Source organism: Leishmania donovani, chromosome 21 (assembly GCF_000227135.1).
Source record: "Leishmania donovani BPK282A1 complete genome, chromosome 21".
Classification (NCBI taxonomy): Eukaryota; Euglenozoa; class Kinetoplastea; order Trypanosomatida; family Trypanosomatidae; genus Leishmania; species Leishmania donovani.
This window is the reverse complement of record NC_018248.1, coordinates 233953-251062: the sequence shown is the minus strand read 5'-3', so window position 1 is coordinate 251062 and position 17110 is coordinate 233953. Positions and strand designations below refer to the sequence as shown.

General features: G+C 55.6%; 4 protein-coding genes across 4 annotated transcripts; all 4 read right to left on the bottom strand.

Moving 5' to 3' along the window:
• Nucleotides 1-332: 332 nt before the first annotated feature.
• Nucleotides 333-2681, bottom strand: LDBPK_210860 (hypothetical protein, conserved; the record flags this gene model as incomplete). The annotated part of the gene is made up of 1 exon (XM_003860555.1): nucleotides 333-2681. One exon carries the CDS (start codon nucleotides 2679-2681, stop codon nucleotides 333-335), a length of 2349 nt encoding a protein of 782 aa, XP_003860603.1.
• Nucleotides 2682-7566: 4885 nt separating this feature from the next.
• On the bottom strand, nucleotides 7567-9060 carry LDBPK_210850 (hypothetical protein, conserved; the record flags this gene model as incomplete). The annotated part of the gene is made up of 1 exon (XM_003860554.1): nucleotides 7567-9060. The coding sequence occupies one exon, from the start codon at nucleotides 9058-9060 to the stop codon at nucleotides 7567-7569; it is 1494 nt and encodes a 497-aa protein (XP_003860602.1).
• A 2618-nt stretch (nucleotides 9061-11678) lies between these two features.
• Nucleotides 11679-13103, bottom strand: LDBPK_210840 (proteasome regulatory non-ATP-ase subunit 5, putative; the record flags this gene model as incomplete). The annotated part of the gene is made up of 1 exon (XM_003860553.1): nucleotides 11679-13103. One exon carries the CDS (start codon nucleotides 13101-13103, stop codon nucleotides 11679-11681), a length of 1425 nt encoding a protein of 474 aa, XP_003860601.1.
• A 1144-nt stretch (nucleotides 13104-14247) lies between these two features.
• LDBPK_210830 (hypothetical protein, conserved) lies at nucleotides 14248-16416 on the bottom strand (the record flags this gene model as incomplete). Its single annotated transcript, XM_003860552.1, has 1 exon — nucleotides 14248-16416. One exon carries the CDS (start codon nucleotides 16414-16416, stop codon nucleotides 14248-14250), a length of 2169 nt encoding a protein of 722 aa, XP_003860600.1.
• Between the last annotated feature and the right edge of the window lie 694 nt (nucleotides 16417-17110).

The following is a 17110-nucleotide window of genomic DNA, read 5'->3' as shown; positions in this document are numbered from 1 at the left end:
GTGTAGAGAGGCGTTCGACCTCGTGTTGTGCGATAGCGACGTGGACACGTTTAAGTGAGTTGTGTAATGTTGTCGTTCCCTTTTTCGTTGAGCGGGAGAGTGGAGCGTGTGACGCCTCTTCTGCGTCACCGCTAACGTTTTTGTCCATGTGCGTGCGCACGTATGCGTGGGCGTGTGTCGTACCTGCTCCGTTACGCGTCTCCTCTGCTTACTAGGCGCACGCGCATTGTCACTTTCATGCCATACATGCATTTACATTGGCACACACACGTATATGTATGCACCTGTCTGCGTATGCGGACAGGCATCCACCTCACCCACAAGATGGACTTTCACTTGCTACTCGGCAGCAGCTGGCTGGTGGGTTTCTGTGCGACGGGTGTGGCAATACGTAGGCCGTACTTATAGTACAGCGCGTGCAAGAGTCCCATGCAGTACCCCATGCGAGCGGTCGTTTCCGCCGGTACTCTTAGCTGGGCATCCAGCTTCTCCTCCCAGGCCTGCAGCCGCTCCAGCTCCAAGCGCGCCGAGGTGGTCGACCCTGCCACTGGATCACCAACTTCCGTCAGCTGTAGCTCCGCGCTTCCCAGCGTAACCGAGCCATAGACCGCCTCCTCAGACCGCAGCTGCGCAAAAGCGATGCCGGCGTTGGTGACGAGGTCCAGCGGCGGCAGCGCCACTTGCACAGGTCGAGCCTCGACGTCCTTGGTGTCATCTACAGTCCGCGTCTCTGCCGCCAAATTCGTTGAGCTCACAGCGCCACCGTCCCCGCCCCGCAGAGGACTGTGGGAATGACTGTGATGGCGCCGCTGCTGAGTCTGATACCCAAGCACCGCTAGCTCAGCAGCCAAGGCTGCTTGCAGAGAGTAGCGATATCGCATGTTCTCTCGCACGCGGGCTTCCTGCACCTGCTGCGCCTCGGTATCCAGCAAGAAGCGCAGGCTCTCCTGCGGAACCGTCTGCGGCGCGATGTGACTGCGCCGCAGCAGTCGCCTCCACGTCTCAGTGAGAGTGGCTCTCACGTGGGCGGCTCGAAATTTCGCTATGGATTGAGCGAGCGAGGCTGCTGACGTTGCGAGCGCTGCAGAGGCGTCCTCTGGCACTGACTGCGAGACGGGCAGCTTGCCACGCCGCACCGCACGGCGCCACCGATCGGCTTCTGCTTCTTTGCGCTTCCCTCTCGCCAGCGTCGCCTCCGCGTCGCTCGCGTCTCCTCCTGCTGGGTCGTCGTGAGACAGCCACGTCGCGTCGTCCTCCTCCAGTCCCAAAAGCACCTCCTCCGCGGACATTGTTGACTCCTCGTACCGCAGAAGAAACGCCACAAGTGAGCCTGCCTTGGCGAGGTTGTCGGCCGCCGTCTGCAGCCGCTGCGGCGTTGCCTGCACGTGGGCGAGACCTGCAGTGACTTCCTCGTACAGGGCGTGATGCTGCTCACGGCACAGCTGCGCATCGAGTGGGGAATGGAGACCAAGGAGGGTGACCTGCTCAGCCTGACGCTGCAAAGCCTGGTGGAGTCGATTGAAGGAGAGTCCGAGGAGCCGCCGCACCGCCATGAGGCGCCGCACGTGCAGCGTCGCTGCAGAAGGAGCGGTGGGCACACACAGCTGCGCTGAAGCGCCACGACCACCAGAAGAAGTCGCCTTGCCTAAGCAACGCTCGAGCTGGGCAAGACGCACGGCGATCGTCGCGTTCTCGTCAAAGCTCACGGGTGGCCAAGCTGAGGCATGTGACAGGTGATAGAGAAGTCTCTCACGCGCTGTGGTGCACGCGGGCCGTGGTGAGCCTCCGGTCCCCGCAGAACCGTACAGAAACGCGTCATTGACGTGGTATTGAAGTAAGAAGGCGTACCGGCGGTTCAACTCCACGTACTCAGCGACTGCTAGCATCTTGTACCGCTGCGTCAACCATAGCAGAGCGAGGATGAGCTCCTGCGGCGACGCGTCGAATGGTGTTTGCAGGTAGAAGACGTCCCGCCGATACCCCACCTGGGCCAGGCAGCGCAACACCAAGTACCAGTCAGTGATGGGCAAGGCGGTGCGCAGACGGCCGCCATAGGCCTCATCGAGCGGGCATCGAGATGACGGTCGCTGGATACCGTGGAGATCACTGCGCAGCATACTAGCGCAGTCTGCCTCTCGCTCCCAGGCGGCGGAGGGCGATCCAGACCACAGGGGGCTGTTAGGTGGCAAAGGATCCCGCACGCAGCGCGCCAGGCGCTCCTCGTCTGACTCACCCGGGTACTTCCACACCAACCGTACCGGCGCTTCACGATTCAGCGAGGCCTCCTTTGCATCCTCGCCCTCCGCATCTGACGACGACGAGTACACCACCTCGTACGTGTCCTCCGCGCCACCAGTTTGAACCTCAGCCTCCCTGCATGAGAGCGGGCCGCGCCGACGTCGGTGCTTGTCAAGGACGGTGAGGCAGTAGAAGACGGCGTTGAAGAGAACGCGCCACAGCCCGTTGCGGAGGAGCGCCGTGACCTCTACCAGCACCACCGCCGATGGGCCCGGCGAGTCCGCGCGGTAAAAGCTCAAGTACTCTTCCAGCCCCCACAGAAACGACTCGACATCTTCGGGGCTGGACGGCCCTGTAGCATAGGGCGGCACCTCCTCCGCTCTCTCTTCCCAGCGCATTTCGAAGAATCCCAGCGCTGCCCACACACGAGCAGCAATGTGCATCAATGCCGGGATGCCCGCAGCAGACAAGCTGGACGGCAGCGCCACAGTCGCCCTGGTTGGCTTCGAACGCGAGGATAGTGGCGGCGCTTCGGCACCTTGTTGAGAGGGAGTAGACGTCTTCACAGAGGCGGAGGTTGTCGTGCGAAGAGGCGCTGGAGTCCGCCGTGCCGGTGAATTTCCGCCTTCCGCCTTCAAAAGATCCTCGCGCACCAGCGCGACGTGGGCCTCACCGCCTTTGGACGCAGCCCGCGGCAGCCGGGTCGGTGTTGACGAGCTACCGCCGGGAGCAATGCGGTTTGTCTTTTCTTTGTCAGTCGCTCCACTATCTCCACTCGCAGCCCCCTTTGAGGTCTGCCGAGACAAGCGTACAGGCGTAGCAGGCGCCTCTTGCCTGGCCAGCGTGGGGGTGACTGCCTCATGCGACCTGCCGGCGGTGCCCCTCCGCGGCGCATGCGAGTCCCTCCCCTGAGACATCTGAAATTGCTGATACAGTGCCGCCAGCCGATCCACGGACGACGACACCGGCTGACCGGAAGAGGAGACGGATGGCACCCCTCCATCGTGCGGACGGTGGCCGTGTGGAGAGGAAACGGAGAGCACACGGGGTGCCGGGTTCGAGCCACTTGGACCCCCGGCGCGCGTGGAGAAAGACGGCCGCACCTCCGGTGAAGACGCAAAAGACGGCAGTGTCTGTGATGTGCTAAGGGATGGTGCGTGGTCGGCGCCAGCACTGACACGAGATCTCGGTAGCTGAATTGGGGTCAGCTGCGACGCTGTGCAACTCGATGCCAGCGGGTCCCTCGGCGTAGTAGACCGCACTGCCGTCCCCGCTGCCCGGAATGCCAAATCGTCACCCCCACCATCGTCACTATCAACGAAAGGCTGTACAAGTCGGACAGTACACCGACGGGATAGTTCTTCCCCACGCATCGCGGCCACTTCTGCAGGAGATTGGCTGGGAAAGTGGTTGAATTCTCTCTCAAGCTTCTGCTATAGATGAGAACGCAAGAGATGAGATATGCCTCGACAGGAATCGGGAGCTGGTGCAGATCAAAAAGAGAGACGGGTCAGGCGCCTCCCTCCTTCCTTCCTCCTGCACGCCCTTTATCACTCTACTGCTGTGCTTTCTGTTACTTCCAACGCTTCTCTATCTCCTGTACTTCGCCGTCTATGCTGTGTAGTGCATGTGTATGTGTGTGTGCGGAGATAGAAGGGCAACCCATCGCTGATACAAACTACGTCGTGCCGCGCGCAACAACCCGTGGAGTGAGCAAGATAGGTTGGCACGTCGTATCGCCCTCTCTCTACCTTGCGTGTGAGCGGGGAATAATATTATCGATGAATGGAAACGCAAAAAGAAAATGAAAAAATGCTGGCATGCAAGTCAAACAGTGGCGTGCGCGCTTGTGTATCATACCGTCTCTCTGTATGTCGTCTTTTTACCCGAGGGGGGGGGGACTTTGTTCGTGAGCCGCTCGGCGTGCGTTGTCGTCTCCGATGCTACAGGCCTCTCGCTCTCGTTGCTTTGCTTGTTGCTCGCGTGTGAGGGGAGAACTTGGTGGCATAAGTACAGTGTGTCTGGGTGTGTGTGCTGAGTGATGAAGCAGGCGTCGAAAACAATATGCATCCACATGCAGGGACATGGGAGTCAGATGGGTGAAGGCGGAAAGGAGAAGTGGAAGAGGGGTTTCACTTAGATTGCACGCTCAACGGAGGTTGAAGCAGGGCCGTGGGGAAGGGGAGCCCTTGACCATCTTTGCAGCCTTCACCAACAGTTCAAGCGCGTGCCCCTTTGGAGACACTCATCAACTGCTTCCGTAACTTCACTACGTCGGGTCCTATGAGTCGGTCGTCAACAAGCAGCTGAGCATCCACATCGCTCACCCCCGTACTTCCTCTTGGCCTCTTGCATGTTACGCAGAGAATTAGAGGCATCGACGAGCAGCCACACACGCCCAACGATGCACACGAGTCAAAAGGCGTAGAAAACACGTAGCGAGCTTCCGTCGCCACAGCAGACAGGTACGACACTGTGCCTCCCGCCCGTGTGCGTGTGTGGGTAGGTAGGTGGGTTTCGAATATTAACTTCTTCTACTCTTCTTTGGTGTACGTAATACAGCACAAGAGAGAGAGAAAGAGCAAGATACGACATCAAGGGAGGAAGCGAAAAAAAAAAGATAAAAAAACTAACTAAACAGTTGAACCCAGGACATAGACATGGACATACATACACAAAGAACACACGCAGCCGCACGGACGAAAGCATCGTAGCACACCAGGGGGAAAAAGAAGATGACCATACCAAAAGTGAAAAGACAGAAAGACAAAACAAGAACAAAGGCGAAGAGAGATCTTAGTCGGTAGCTGTAGTAGCAGTCGCAAGTGATGTCGTAAATTGCATTGCGTAAGAGAGAAACGATGATGGTGCGGGATCCACTTTTATGAAACACTGGTCTCCCACTTGCTCGCTTGCGCGTTACTCTGGTTCCTCCTCCTGCTCTGAGTCTTCTCTATCAGACATGCACTCTACAGTTCAACTGCTCATCTGGCTGACTCTCTGCCCCTCCCCTCCCTCTCCCTCCGTCGCTCTTTCTTCAATTATTAAGTAACAGTGTTGCAAATAAAAATGAGAAGCCGCGAAGAAAAATGTGAAAGGACAACGTCAGCGGAGACACGCTCAACGCCATCAAGCCCTTCGCACGTTATCTCCCTTTTTTTCCGTTTCGCTGCTGTATCACAGGAGTGGCAACAATGCATGTTGGGGCAGTGAATGTCTGGGGCGTCAGAGAGAGAGAGACGTGGCAAAGAGGGGAAAAAATGGAAGCAATAACAGCGGCAGCATAGGGCCGCGCAAAGAAGCGCATGGACAGTCACATGCACACACTCGGCGCCACCCCCACAACTATCACCACATCCCGCCGCATGCACCTCCAAAGTGACAACGTATTCGGTGCTAAAGAGGAAAAACAGGGTTTGGAGATAACTACAAGGAAAACAAGAGGCGAGAGATATAAACAGCACAAGACGAAAAAAAAAAAAAACAAGAGCGACAGATAGTGAGGCGGGAAACTTGACAAACGTAAGCACGCCATCCTACAGGCCACGCACCTGCAAAACTCAAAGGAAATATAAAAACAAGAGCACAATTTTTTTCCTCATATACCCATTCTTCCATACAACATTAGTCGAGCCCCATTCTACGCCCGGCCAGTGTCACAGGCCCAACCTCGCGTGGGCCGATGGCAGCCGTAGACACACACGCGCCACAGCAATGCGCCGACCCAGCCATCGGAGAGCACGGCCCCCGCCCACGCCCACAGCCCATGCCTCGCGGGGCGCCGCGCAGCCGCGCCCACCATGCCGGCCGCCACCGGACGCATCCCCCTCGCGGTGGCGCTCGGGCACCCCACCCACACCAGTGGGCGGTGTGAGGGCCGGGCCGGGTGGGAGACGCTCGGGTCACGATGACGCTCTACCCATCATGTGGATGGATACAGATCTGCCTCGCTGTCGCGGGCCACTCCGATGCAACGTCATCCAGGACGCCACCGCCGGCACCAGCAGCGACACATCGCTCTGAACCCTCCCCCCTGCGGCGTAGGTACCTGACCCCGTCACCACCAGAAGCGGCTCGGCACTTGGCAGGGGGTGGGGGAGGGGGCTGCTTGGCTTTTCCCACGGAGAGAAAGTGGGTGCACTGGTCCCTGAGGTGCCACGCGCTGAGGTGTTCCCCGTCATCGAGGCTTTGAAAAGATGATAGAACAGCAGAAATAAGAAAACAGATTAAGTTGATACAGCCTCTGACACACACTCCTCTTTTTGTACGTATTCACCACCATCAAACATTATCTTCTTTTGTGTTTGCATTCAATGGTTTGGTCTTCGCTGCTCTTGCTCTTCCTACTGGCCTAAAGAGCTGGGCCTTCGCCATCCCCAGCTCCTCATCAGTCCTGCCGCTTTTGGTGTATGCATTAATCGATTACTTACTGCGTGCTGCTTTCTTTTCGATGGGGAGGGCAAAAAAGAACAATTCGAGGTGCACGCAGCAATGCAGCGCATACAAGAGAGAGAAAAGAAGGAAGTAAAGAGAATGACAGGTGGTGAAATTCGCACATAAAAAAAGTGGAAAAAGCGGAAAGCTTGAAGTGCGTTACAGGAGAGAGAGGGGAAGAGAAGAGAAAACAAAAAGAGGTGAAAATAAAGCAAAGATATGCGATCTATGGGAAACGTAGATGACGACCCTTCTCACGGTACCCCCGATGCTGTTATCCCGCATGAGTACAGCGCACACACACACGCACACATGCTTAGACATTCGCACACTGGCACAAGGGCACACAATATACGCGCGGCACCACGATCTCCCCCCCCCTAAATGTTCCGTTTACGGAAGAAGCGAAAGAAGGCACTGGATGGGGAGGGAGGGAGGGGTGGGCTCGTGCTATTCGATGGAAATCAGCAGAGCGACGCGTGAGAAGAAGTCGCACATTCGCCGTGGGAGCAATGGAAAAAAGGGGGGATGCCGAAAAAAGGAAAAAGACACGTGTGAACCATTATCACCAACATAACAAGACGGGAAAAGGGGAGGTAAAGCAAAGCAATAACAGAGAGTCAAGCACAGAGTTAGAACTGGCTTACTTAAAAGCTGCCTGATCTCCCCACCTCTTCCATACCATCTTCTTGCTTTCACCCTCTTAAGGACGGTCTTTGGCAGCCGTTGCAGCAGCGGAGCCGTTGAGAGAAGTATTGTGAGGACGAAAGTGAGACGGACTTGACAGGGCGCCCAAGAGCAGGCAACGGACAGGAAGACGTGAAAAAAAAGCAGTACCAGCGAATACGAGCCAGCCACGCGCACACAGTGTATGCCGGGCAGTCAGGAGTTCGGCTACTTCCTCGTTGTGACAGCGGTCCGCCCCGATATAATGCTGTATCCGCCGGTAGCCAAGGGAGTGTTCGCCTCGCTCGTCGCGAGACTCATTCCGCCTTCGGTGCGGCTGCTCGCGCAGCCGCTTCCGCTCATCCCGTTGGAGCGGGACGCCATGGCCGTGGGAGATGCACCGTCTGTGTACTTGGGCGGGGCGATCTTTCCGCCCGCGCCGTTCTTCTCCTGTGTATTGGGATTCATCGCCGGGCTGTTGGTGCAACTGGGCGTCACCGTGTCGGACTGATTTTTGGGACGAACATCGTACACACGCAGGTGGCCGCCAAAGCCGAAGCCGCCTGGCGGTATCTGCGACGGAGACTCTGCATGCAGGAAGGCCGGTGACTGCCCCGACGGCGGGGTCACCGCACTGGTGTTGGGCGTGCGTAGTGCGCCACGATAATCAGGGAACGTCGGGAAGGCACCACCAGCGGCGGAGTAAGGCATAGGGCTGCCGTTTTCACTGCTGCCGCCGAGGGCCGCGTCGTATGGCGGGACGGCACTCTTAAAGATCGCGGATGCAGGCGTGCTGGCGTTACGGTGGTTGATCCTTTTCGCCTCAGCTATGGCGTTGAAATCTTCGTCGCTCACGTCGCCAACCGCCAGCGGGGTGACGGTGTAGCAGGTGTCACCGATGTTCACCGTGCGCGTCGAGGTGGTGACGGAGTTGAGCGAGCTCAGGATCTGCGGAGGCGGTTGCAGGCGGACTTCAAACTCGCGGCAAATGTGGATGTTGTTGCAGTCATCCAGGTACCGGCAGCGATGCGCTAAGTGCAAACGGCAAATGAACTTTGCCGGCAGCTCAAGGATATCGTTCTCTTCGGGCACCAATCGCTTCTCTGCCGCATTGATGGACGCGCAGACGGACTTCTTTGGGACGTTGTGCACCAAGTAGCGGCGCAGCCCAACTGTGCACGCCACACGGTCCGCAGGAATCAGCTCGTTGCTGCCACCGTTGCCAGTTATGAGAATGTACTTGAAGTGGTTTTTCAGCATCGAGATGTCCTGCGGGTCTTGGTGGAAGTGGCAGCACGTGGGTGAGCTCAGCGCCTCGTAGCGCAGCTGCGGGATAGCAGACGGCACCACGTGCGCCTGGCGGCACCAAGCATGGCGGCATCGGCCTTCCAAGAAGGCTATGCACAGCGACGGCACCGTTCCAGGTGTCGAGGTGGCGTGGGTGGGAACGAGCAAGTGCAGCGGTACCCGCAGCTTGCGGGTCATCGGGTCCAGCACCCAGATCCACTTCTCATCTTCCTTCTTGTAATCTGAGCTAGCGCTGGAGCTGTGCTTTTCCTCACTCACCTCCGCGGTAGGTGCCGCGCTTCCCTCCTCGGTCGCCGTGTACCCGTTACACGTTTCTCCGCCGAACGGCTGCTGGAAGTCGTCGCCCTTCCCTTTTGAGGCTAAGGAAGGCACCGCAAAGGGTGCTGGCTCTCGCAGATGGGTCGTATAGCTCATTCGCAGCGCAGCTCACCAGACCAACGGAAATGCAGTGTGATCCAACAAAAAGAGGTGACACAACGCGCGTATATAAACGCGTCGGCAACTGCGTGTGGCTCTTTAGAGGTTCTCTCTGGCGTGTATCACGTCAACAGCCCGTTTTTGATCCCTTTTTTTTGTATCTACTCACATTGAAAGTTGAGAAGAAACAAAAATTGATAATATGAACGAGGAAGGCCTGCCTGTATGTCCGTGTGTACTTGTGTCTGTTTATGGTCAACGCAGATGCCAACAACAAAAAGCCGGACACAAACAAGGCAACGACGAGAAGCAAAAAAAAGACAACTTTGCTTGTTCTGCGAGTGTTTGTGTGCCGGTTTTCTTTTTTTTTTCCTGAAGCAGAGAAGCGGGAAGATGAGGTAAAAAAAAAAATTTAAAGGACGCAATCGAAACAAAAACACCGAGGAGTAGCGCCAACGAAATAATATATATATATATACTGGATAGAAGATGATGCAGATACAAAGAGAAGGAAACAGACAATAAGAAGACAGGCCAGGACGAGGGAAAACAAAGGAAGGAGGAAAGCAAAGGGTAAGTGGCGTCAGAAAAAAAGACAGAAGACAGGACACAAAGACAAGAAGACGAACAGAAAATGCCCCTCTTCTTTATGTGCGTGTCTATCTATATATCGATGTACAGTTCTATCTTGCTCAGGTGCCTTCGATGCCACTACAATCCAATCCTGCTTGCCTCTCCCTTCCTCTTTCCTTCTGTTGCTCTCTGTGTTTTTTTTTTTCGTTGCCTCACTTTGATCCTTCGCCTCTTCTCGTCTTTCGCTTGTACTCTTTCTTTTTCGAAGTTGCTGTTTCCTTTTCTTTCTTCCCCGTTTTCCTTCCCGCTTAGTTAGTTATAGTATTAGAAGACAAGAAAGATGAAAAGGGGGAGAGAAGGTGTCGAAGCTCAGCAAAGACGTCTGTGCGTGTGTTGGTCTGGGGCAGAAAAGGAGAGGGAGGGGGGGGGGTCTGTTCGAAGAGGAGTGGGAAACAGAGAGAGGTATGCGATGTCAAATGGGTATCGTTGGGGGAGGCGACAACGAATGTGATGAATGGATTGGCAGACAGAAGAAGGGCAAGGAAGGTAGAGATGTGACAAAGGAACAGTTGCTGTGAGCGAGTGGCCAAGGAAAAACAAGTTTCTTTGCAGCGCTCTGTCCTTGTCCTTCACTCGTGGGCTGTTCCTACTTCAGAATTTCTTCTCACTTCTAAGAGAGTGCTTCCCGATTCAAATCTGCTGATTGTCGTTGCCGCCTTCGTCTGCGTGAGAATGCCTCTTTCCTGTGTTAAGCGGAAAAAGAGAGGGAGAAAGAATGTGGCACACTCAGCTCCGCGGTGATGTTTTGGAGTGTCACTGGATGCGTCTATCGCGCTGCAGTGTCAACAGCCGAGACAAAATGTGGGAGCGGATGTCAGGAGAAGAGGGAAAGAGAAAAGTGTAAAAAAAGGAAAATAGGTGTTCTTCGATTCGAGTAACCTTCAGAGCGTGAGAATGTCGGGATGGACTCGAAACAGAAAGAGAAGCTGAGAAGAAGCGAAGAGACAATTCTGCGCGTGTCGAAGCGAATATCACGGAAGGGGAAATGAGAAGCACAGGCAGTTATGATTTCACCGACAGAATTGGTGTTGACGCGTATACGGTTATGTTTGTGTGTGAGTGGGAATACGCGTGGGCGTGTGGGATTCGCATTGTGTGCAGCGCGTCGCAGAGAAAGCAAAGCGTGTTGAGCCAGTCACAAGACGAAAAGGATCAGAAAAAGGCGGAGAATAGAATTGGGATACTGCGTGCTTATCTCAAAAGACCACTTTTCATTCGATGTGGGGCCAAGGCGGTTATTTCGCCTCAATGGTCAGGAAGTGATCTTCCCCTTCTCTTTCTCCATCTCATCCACTTCCGGATTACGTCCTCGCTAGTCTACAAGGACAGCGAGAGTGCCTTCCCTGCTCCTCGAGTGAGCAGCGACGGCGCGCATTGCTAGCTGACAGAAAGCGCATAAAACCTTCGGATAATGCTGGAGATCCACCGTAACCTCCACATAGTCCGCAGACTGTCAATAGTGGATGCAGTAATCTTTCTCACCGTATGCCGTGCTTGATGGCCAACGCCGTCTTTCCCTGTTATCTTTTTCTTCTTTGTTCCTTCCAGACCACAGATGTGATCGGCCCAGGAAGGGCCACTTCAGAGCTCACACAAACGCGTAAACACCCACACACGCACAACAACCACACACATAGAAGAAGCGCAGAGCGCCTACGGAGCATCTGGAAGGGAATGAATTTGCAGAGACAGAAAGAGACGCAGTCAACAACGCATCGTGTTCTCACTCCCCGAAAGCGGCCACGCCTTGCTCGTCGGACAAGAGAGGTAAAATAAGCGCCCACTACTCCTGTTGGGAGGGAGGCAAAAGAGTCGGAGCGTTCGAAACCGATCGCGCAGATTCCATCGACGGTGAAAGCGGTAGGAGCCTCCGACTGTGCCCTACAGATAAGAGAGGCATCGTGAGCGCACGTGATATCGACGACACAAATGCACACACACACATACACATGTTTAGCCGCTGCATCATCCCTAGCCCACCTCTAGTGGACTTTCCGCGAGGCAAGGTTGTGCAGCATCCGCTCCTTTGTAATGAGGTGCGATGCCTTGTCGAGCAGTGCAACGCTGCGTTCGACCGAGTCGTTCCACGACGCAACGACCTCCGTCGTGTTCTTTCGCGCCTCGAACACCACCAGCTCATCCACACGGTCCATCTTCGCGTACAAGGTCTTGTTCGTGACCATTGTCATGATGAACATCTCCGTATGCTCTGGCGACAGATGCACCAGCTCCGCAAGACGCTTGAGTGGGATGCGAGTGTAGAAGCGGGCAATGACCATGATGTCGTGCTCGCTGCAGCGGTTGCTGAGCAGTTCCTGACGCGCAGGGTACGGAGCCAGCTCGGGGTGGGTCTGGCACAGCACCTCCACCTCCGAGGAGACCCTCTCCTGGATCAGCTCAATACTGTTGAAGCGCTGCAGAAGTGCGTACAGCTGCGGGATGTCCTCCAGGTCGCTCCTCAGCTTCTCGCTAATGGTTGAAAGAGCTGCAACACGATCATGCAGCTTGGTGGCAGGTGCAAACGCCGTGCACTCCGCCAGGTCCTCGATTTCCTTCGCGGTAGCATTCTCGGCGATGAGATAGTGTACCACCATGTTGCTTAAGGCAGACAGCTTGTCATCGGTGCTCTTCACGGTGTTATACGTCTCGTACCAGCACCGGCCAACGTTGAAGAAGGACTCCTTGTGTGCATAGTATGCGCGCATGAGCTCAAAGTACTTGAGCTTCTGCTGCTGGGCTTCGTCGCGGCCAAGACCGCGATGATTGATTTTTCTTGAAACAAGAGGGATGTGGTCGTAGTCCTCCAGCTCTAGGCAGAGGCGGATCTGCTGATTCAGCGCCTCCAGCTTCTCTAAGCGCGGCATGTTTGTGATGGTTTCGATGTGCAGCGTGCGCAGCATATCGCACGCGGAGCGCTTGCGGCCCGCCGCCTCATGAAGAGTCGCCAGCTCAATGGTGAAACGTGCATGCTCCAGCTCGACGTGGATCTTGTTCTCCGTCACGTAGGCCAGGCGCTCGAGCACCTCCTCCTGCTTCTTCTTCGCCAAGGAGTCGTCCGTCAGGACGATTGCGCACTCGGCGATCATGGCGCTCTGAGCCTGCTTGGTCTGGCCGCGCTTTTTCATCAGCATGTCCAGTGTTTCGAGCATTTGGTCCAGTTCATTCTGCGTGCGGTAGATGCGCAGCACCTCCACCGCCAGCAGCTTCGTAGAGGCAGCATCGCCGCCGAGACGGGACACCTTTTCCAGCGCAAGCAGTTCAGCGACGATGTCACCCAGCTTTGCGTTGCTGCTGCGAAGAAGAACAGGTATCGTTGTCGCGTTCACCCGCTCTAGCAGCTTTGCCGTCTCCGCAGAATGGTCCTCATCCTGCTTGAAGCTGGCTCCCTTCCATTCGTTGTCCGCCATGGTTCACTGCGGCCTGTGCAACTTTCGATGAACGCACTTGTATCCCCTCAGCCGCAAAGCCGAACGAGCGAGGGATGGAGGAGAAAAACAAAAGACTGCGAGCTGCTCTAAAACTAGGGCAAGGAGTGCTGAAAAGGGGACAGAAGAGGCTTGCGAGCTGCTCAGCTGTAGAGAGCCGAGAAAGAGGGGGGAAGAGGAGAGTGACAATGGTGTGGCGCACAGAGGTGTATGGAATCTTACGGCGGCACAAGGCAAGAGGGAGGGTACCAAAAGAAAAAAAAATAAACGCAGATACCGCTCGAGGCAGCGTGTTCTTTGCTTCTTGTGGGCTGTACAAAGGAGAAGGGCCAAAAAGGGGGCGCGTCTCAACGATTTGAGATTACCGAATAGAGAAGGAGAGAGAAAGAGACAAGTGACCACAAGGCGGAGAAGTGAAACGGCTATGCGTGTATGTATGGGCGTGTGTGTGTGTGTGTGTGTGTGTTCTGGTCTCTCTTTTGTGTACACGTGTCCTGCTTTGGCACGAAAGCTTTGAAAGAGGACCATAAGGTGGAAAGCAGCAAGAAAGAAGAAGGCGAAGGAGTCGAAAGGGAAGATGGTTTGGTGGTAGCAGAAGATGCTCAGCACTTGTCATGAAGTATCTGTCATTGCAGACATTCGCGCGGAGAGCAGTAAGGGTAGAGATGCTATGCGAGGGAAGGGCAAGACATCACGAACACGCGCTCCTACCCCTCCCTCCCAAGAGTTGCCTAGTGCTTGTAAAGATGAAGCACCGCCAGGCACGTGACTCCTGCAAACCACAGCCATCTATCAACAGAGAAGATCGCAGCGAGTATCTACCAATTGTGAGAAATGGTCTCCTCCTTCCCATACTTATGGTGAGCACCTTGTTCTGACTGTTTTGGTTGTTTGTTCCTTGACAAAGACACGACGCGCTCGGCGATTCGCACGCGTGGGTTACGGGTTTACCTTAATCGTAATTTTCCTCCGTACCGCATTTTACTCGTGACGCTGCAGTGGTTCTCGAGAAGAATCCTAGAACAGTCTGCGTGCACTTCGCTGATGCTGCAGGCGGCTGAAACTTCCTCGGCTTCAGCGTCAAACACCATCACGCATGATTGCCGCCCCGATTCCCCATAACGGCCTACAGGAGTGCGTGCTCAAATTGGTTCAGAAACGGGTCTTGGTGCGGCGTGGAACCAAGCTGCCGCCAGTCACTGAGAGCGCATTCCATCGTTTTCTCGCTCTTATGGTGCGCTGCTGCAAGGAGCCGCAACGCGCTTTCGGCTTCCGCCTTGTACTGCACTTTGCACTTGCCCAGGTGCTGCGCCCACGCGTTTGACGTGTAGCGTGTGTGTAGTGTCCGCTCAGTCTGCAGCTCGGCCGCGATGCCGTAAAAGTTCCCCTCCAGAGTCTGCGACACCTCATCAGCCTCGTCGCGTGCAGAGGCACGGCGTGCCAAGACGCGATCCATGGCCCTCTGCTGTAAATGGCTCTCCATCAGCAGCTCCATGCAGCTGGCGTAGCGCAACAGCTCGTGGCTGCTCTCGCGAGCCGCTCGCAGAATAATGGCGACGATCCTCACGTCCTCTGGCTTCAATGTGGCACCCATCTGCCGAGCCAGTGTGATCACATGCAGTGCAATGTCGACAGCGGTCGTGGTGGCATCAGGGTACGAGACAGGGGAAACCACACGCTCGCTGGCCGCTATCGTCGTCGCGATGCGATGAAGAAGAGAGGAGAGCTCGTCTTGACTGAAGAGGCGCAAGGCACGGCGAACATGTCGCGGATTCCACGGAAGCGCGAGAGCTCCAGTCAGTTCTGTGGAAGCCGCTCCCAGGATCGTCCTGAGCCCAGTGGTGGCATTGTGCCACTGCTTGATGAGTCGCGTGTGCAGGAACGGCGCAGTCTCCACGGCGAACACTGCAACCTGCGTCGTGGGCAAGGATGACCGGAGAGTTGCCAACGCGTAGCACAGCGTCAAAGGGGTCCAGCGACCGGCAGACCGGGCACCAGCACCTTGCAGCAACTGCAAGTCCTCCTCTTCGTTCGCGCCGCTTTCTTCCTCTGTATGGCGCCTGGTTTTCGGGCCATAGTGACGAAACGGGTTGGAGATCAGTCCCCAAGCAGCCTTGTTCAGCGAGGCCTGAGAAAAGGAGCCAGTCGAAAACTTCAGCGTCGTCCCGATGAGTGAGGCGACCTTCTGCTCGTTCGTCAGTGTGGAAAATGCTGCAACCTCTTGAGACGAAGAGATCACTACGAACTCCTCCGTCGACTCGCTGTATAGCGTAGTGATGGGAGCGTATGGCACCGTGAGAGGGTCGAAGACCATCGCTTCCAGCGCGTCGGCGCCAGGAATGAGGCCGACAAACTGCATATTCTCCTTTATGCGTGAGCAGCTCACGGCAAGGTGAAACGACCCGGCAAAGCGCAAGTCGTCGATAGGGATGCTCGTGGCCACTTTCAGGACGGTCGCCGTCCTCTCACCAGCGCGCGAGGATATTTCCGCCGTAGTCTGATGAAAATAGACAAGCTCCATCGCCTTTTCGGAAACTGAGTAGACGGCTGCATAAGCGTGCTCCTTGTCATCGTTGTAGACCACAATGCGAGATCGAATGCTTGCTAGTGCTAGCTTGCACTGGATTCGCTGCACGGTGTAGAAAGCCGATGCCGAAGCCGGCTGTTCCTTCAGTGCCCTAGCATCCAGGCGCACCAGCGCCAGAGAGCCTTTCCCTGTTAGAGCAAGAAGAGTGTTCTTGTCGAATGCGCTAATGGATGCGATTCCCTCCTCCTCCAGCCCCGTCTCAATCGACCTCGGAGGAGCCAGGAACTGCCTCCACTCCTTGTTTGCTTTGCGACTTGATGTAGGGACATCAAAACGGGAGGCAACAAAAAGGCGCTGCACCGGGGATGATGAGGAAGCGCTACTAGACGCCGTCGCCACACCGCACACCGTATTCGCGCACAAAGCCGCCAGCTGCGTTACGGAAGCGTCAGTAAGACACGCAGCCTTTTCTATTGCCCACTGCACAGCCCACGTGTCACAGCGCACAATAGTGGCCGCAAAAAATGAGTCGGGGTCATTGAACGCGAGGACTACATGGTCACCCGCGCTGTAGCTAGTCTTGATACCGAAGCGTGCTGAGCGCTCCACGTCGAAAGAAGAAAAAGCCACACAAGCGGGTTCCACCCTGTCGCCGTCGCCAGCTTTCTTCACAAGCTTGATGGATGCCGGTACTTGGCCTCCGTGGCAGCTCGCGAAGCAAGAGCCCCATGCCAGCTTACCATCATTCGAAACTGCAAAACGTTGCATCTTCAGGAAAAAAGCGCAATCTGTTAGTTTGAGCACAAATAAAGAACGGAGAAGGGAGAAGGAAATAAGTAGAGCATACTTGTTTTCAAGCAGGCGAACGCCTTTTCCCTTTCACGGGCTTATTCGTATGTGCGTGTGTTTTCGCTGTCTAGAGAGACAAGAAGACCGATTGTGCGACGGGCGCAAAGATGAGAACAGCGCATTTTATCCTTCCACACCTTTGCTCCCTGTAAGCCAGCCCACGTCGTGCCACAGAGCTCGAGCCATTGTACAATCTCAATTGAGCTGCCCACTGCCCACAGCAACCGATATGCTTCGTTTAAGGGCAAGAGAGCGCCATAAAACCGCTATAGACAGATATTGGCATCCACTTTTTGTTTTCATTGTTTTTTTTTTCGCCTCACATAGTAACTAACGCTGCCTACACAACTATTTTACCACAAGAGAAATATTACGTCAGAATACACAAAACAAAGGATCCTAGAAGTTCGCATACACGAGACGATAGTAGAATTCATTGGAACGATTCACGGGCACTCTACGAGAAGAGCATGAGGAAGGCGAGCATCAGCGCGAACAGGCCAATGGCCTCCGTCAGCGCGAAGCCGAGAATGGCGTAGTTGAAGAGCATCTTGGTCAGGTTGGGCTGGCGAGCGCAGCCTATCAGCAGGCAGCCAAAGATGGCACCGATACC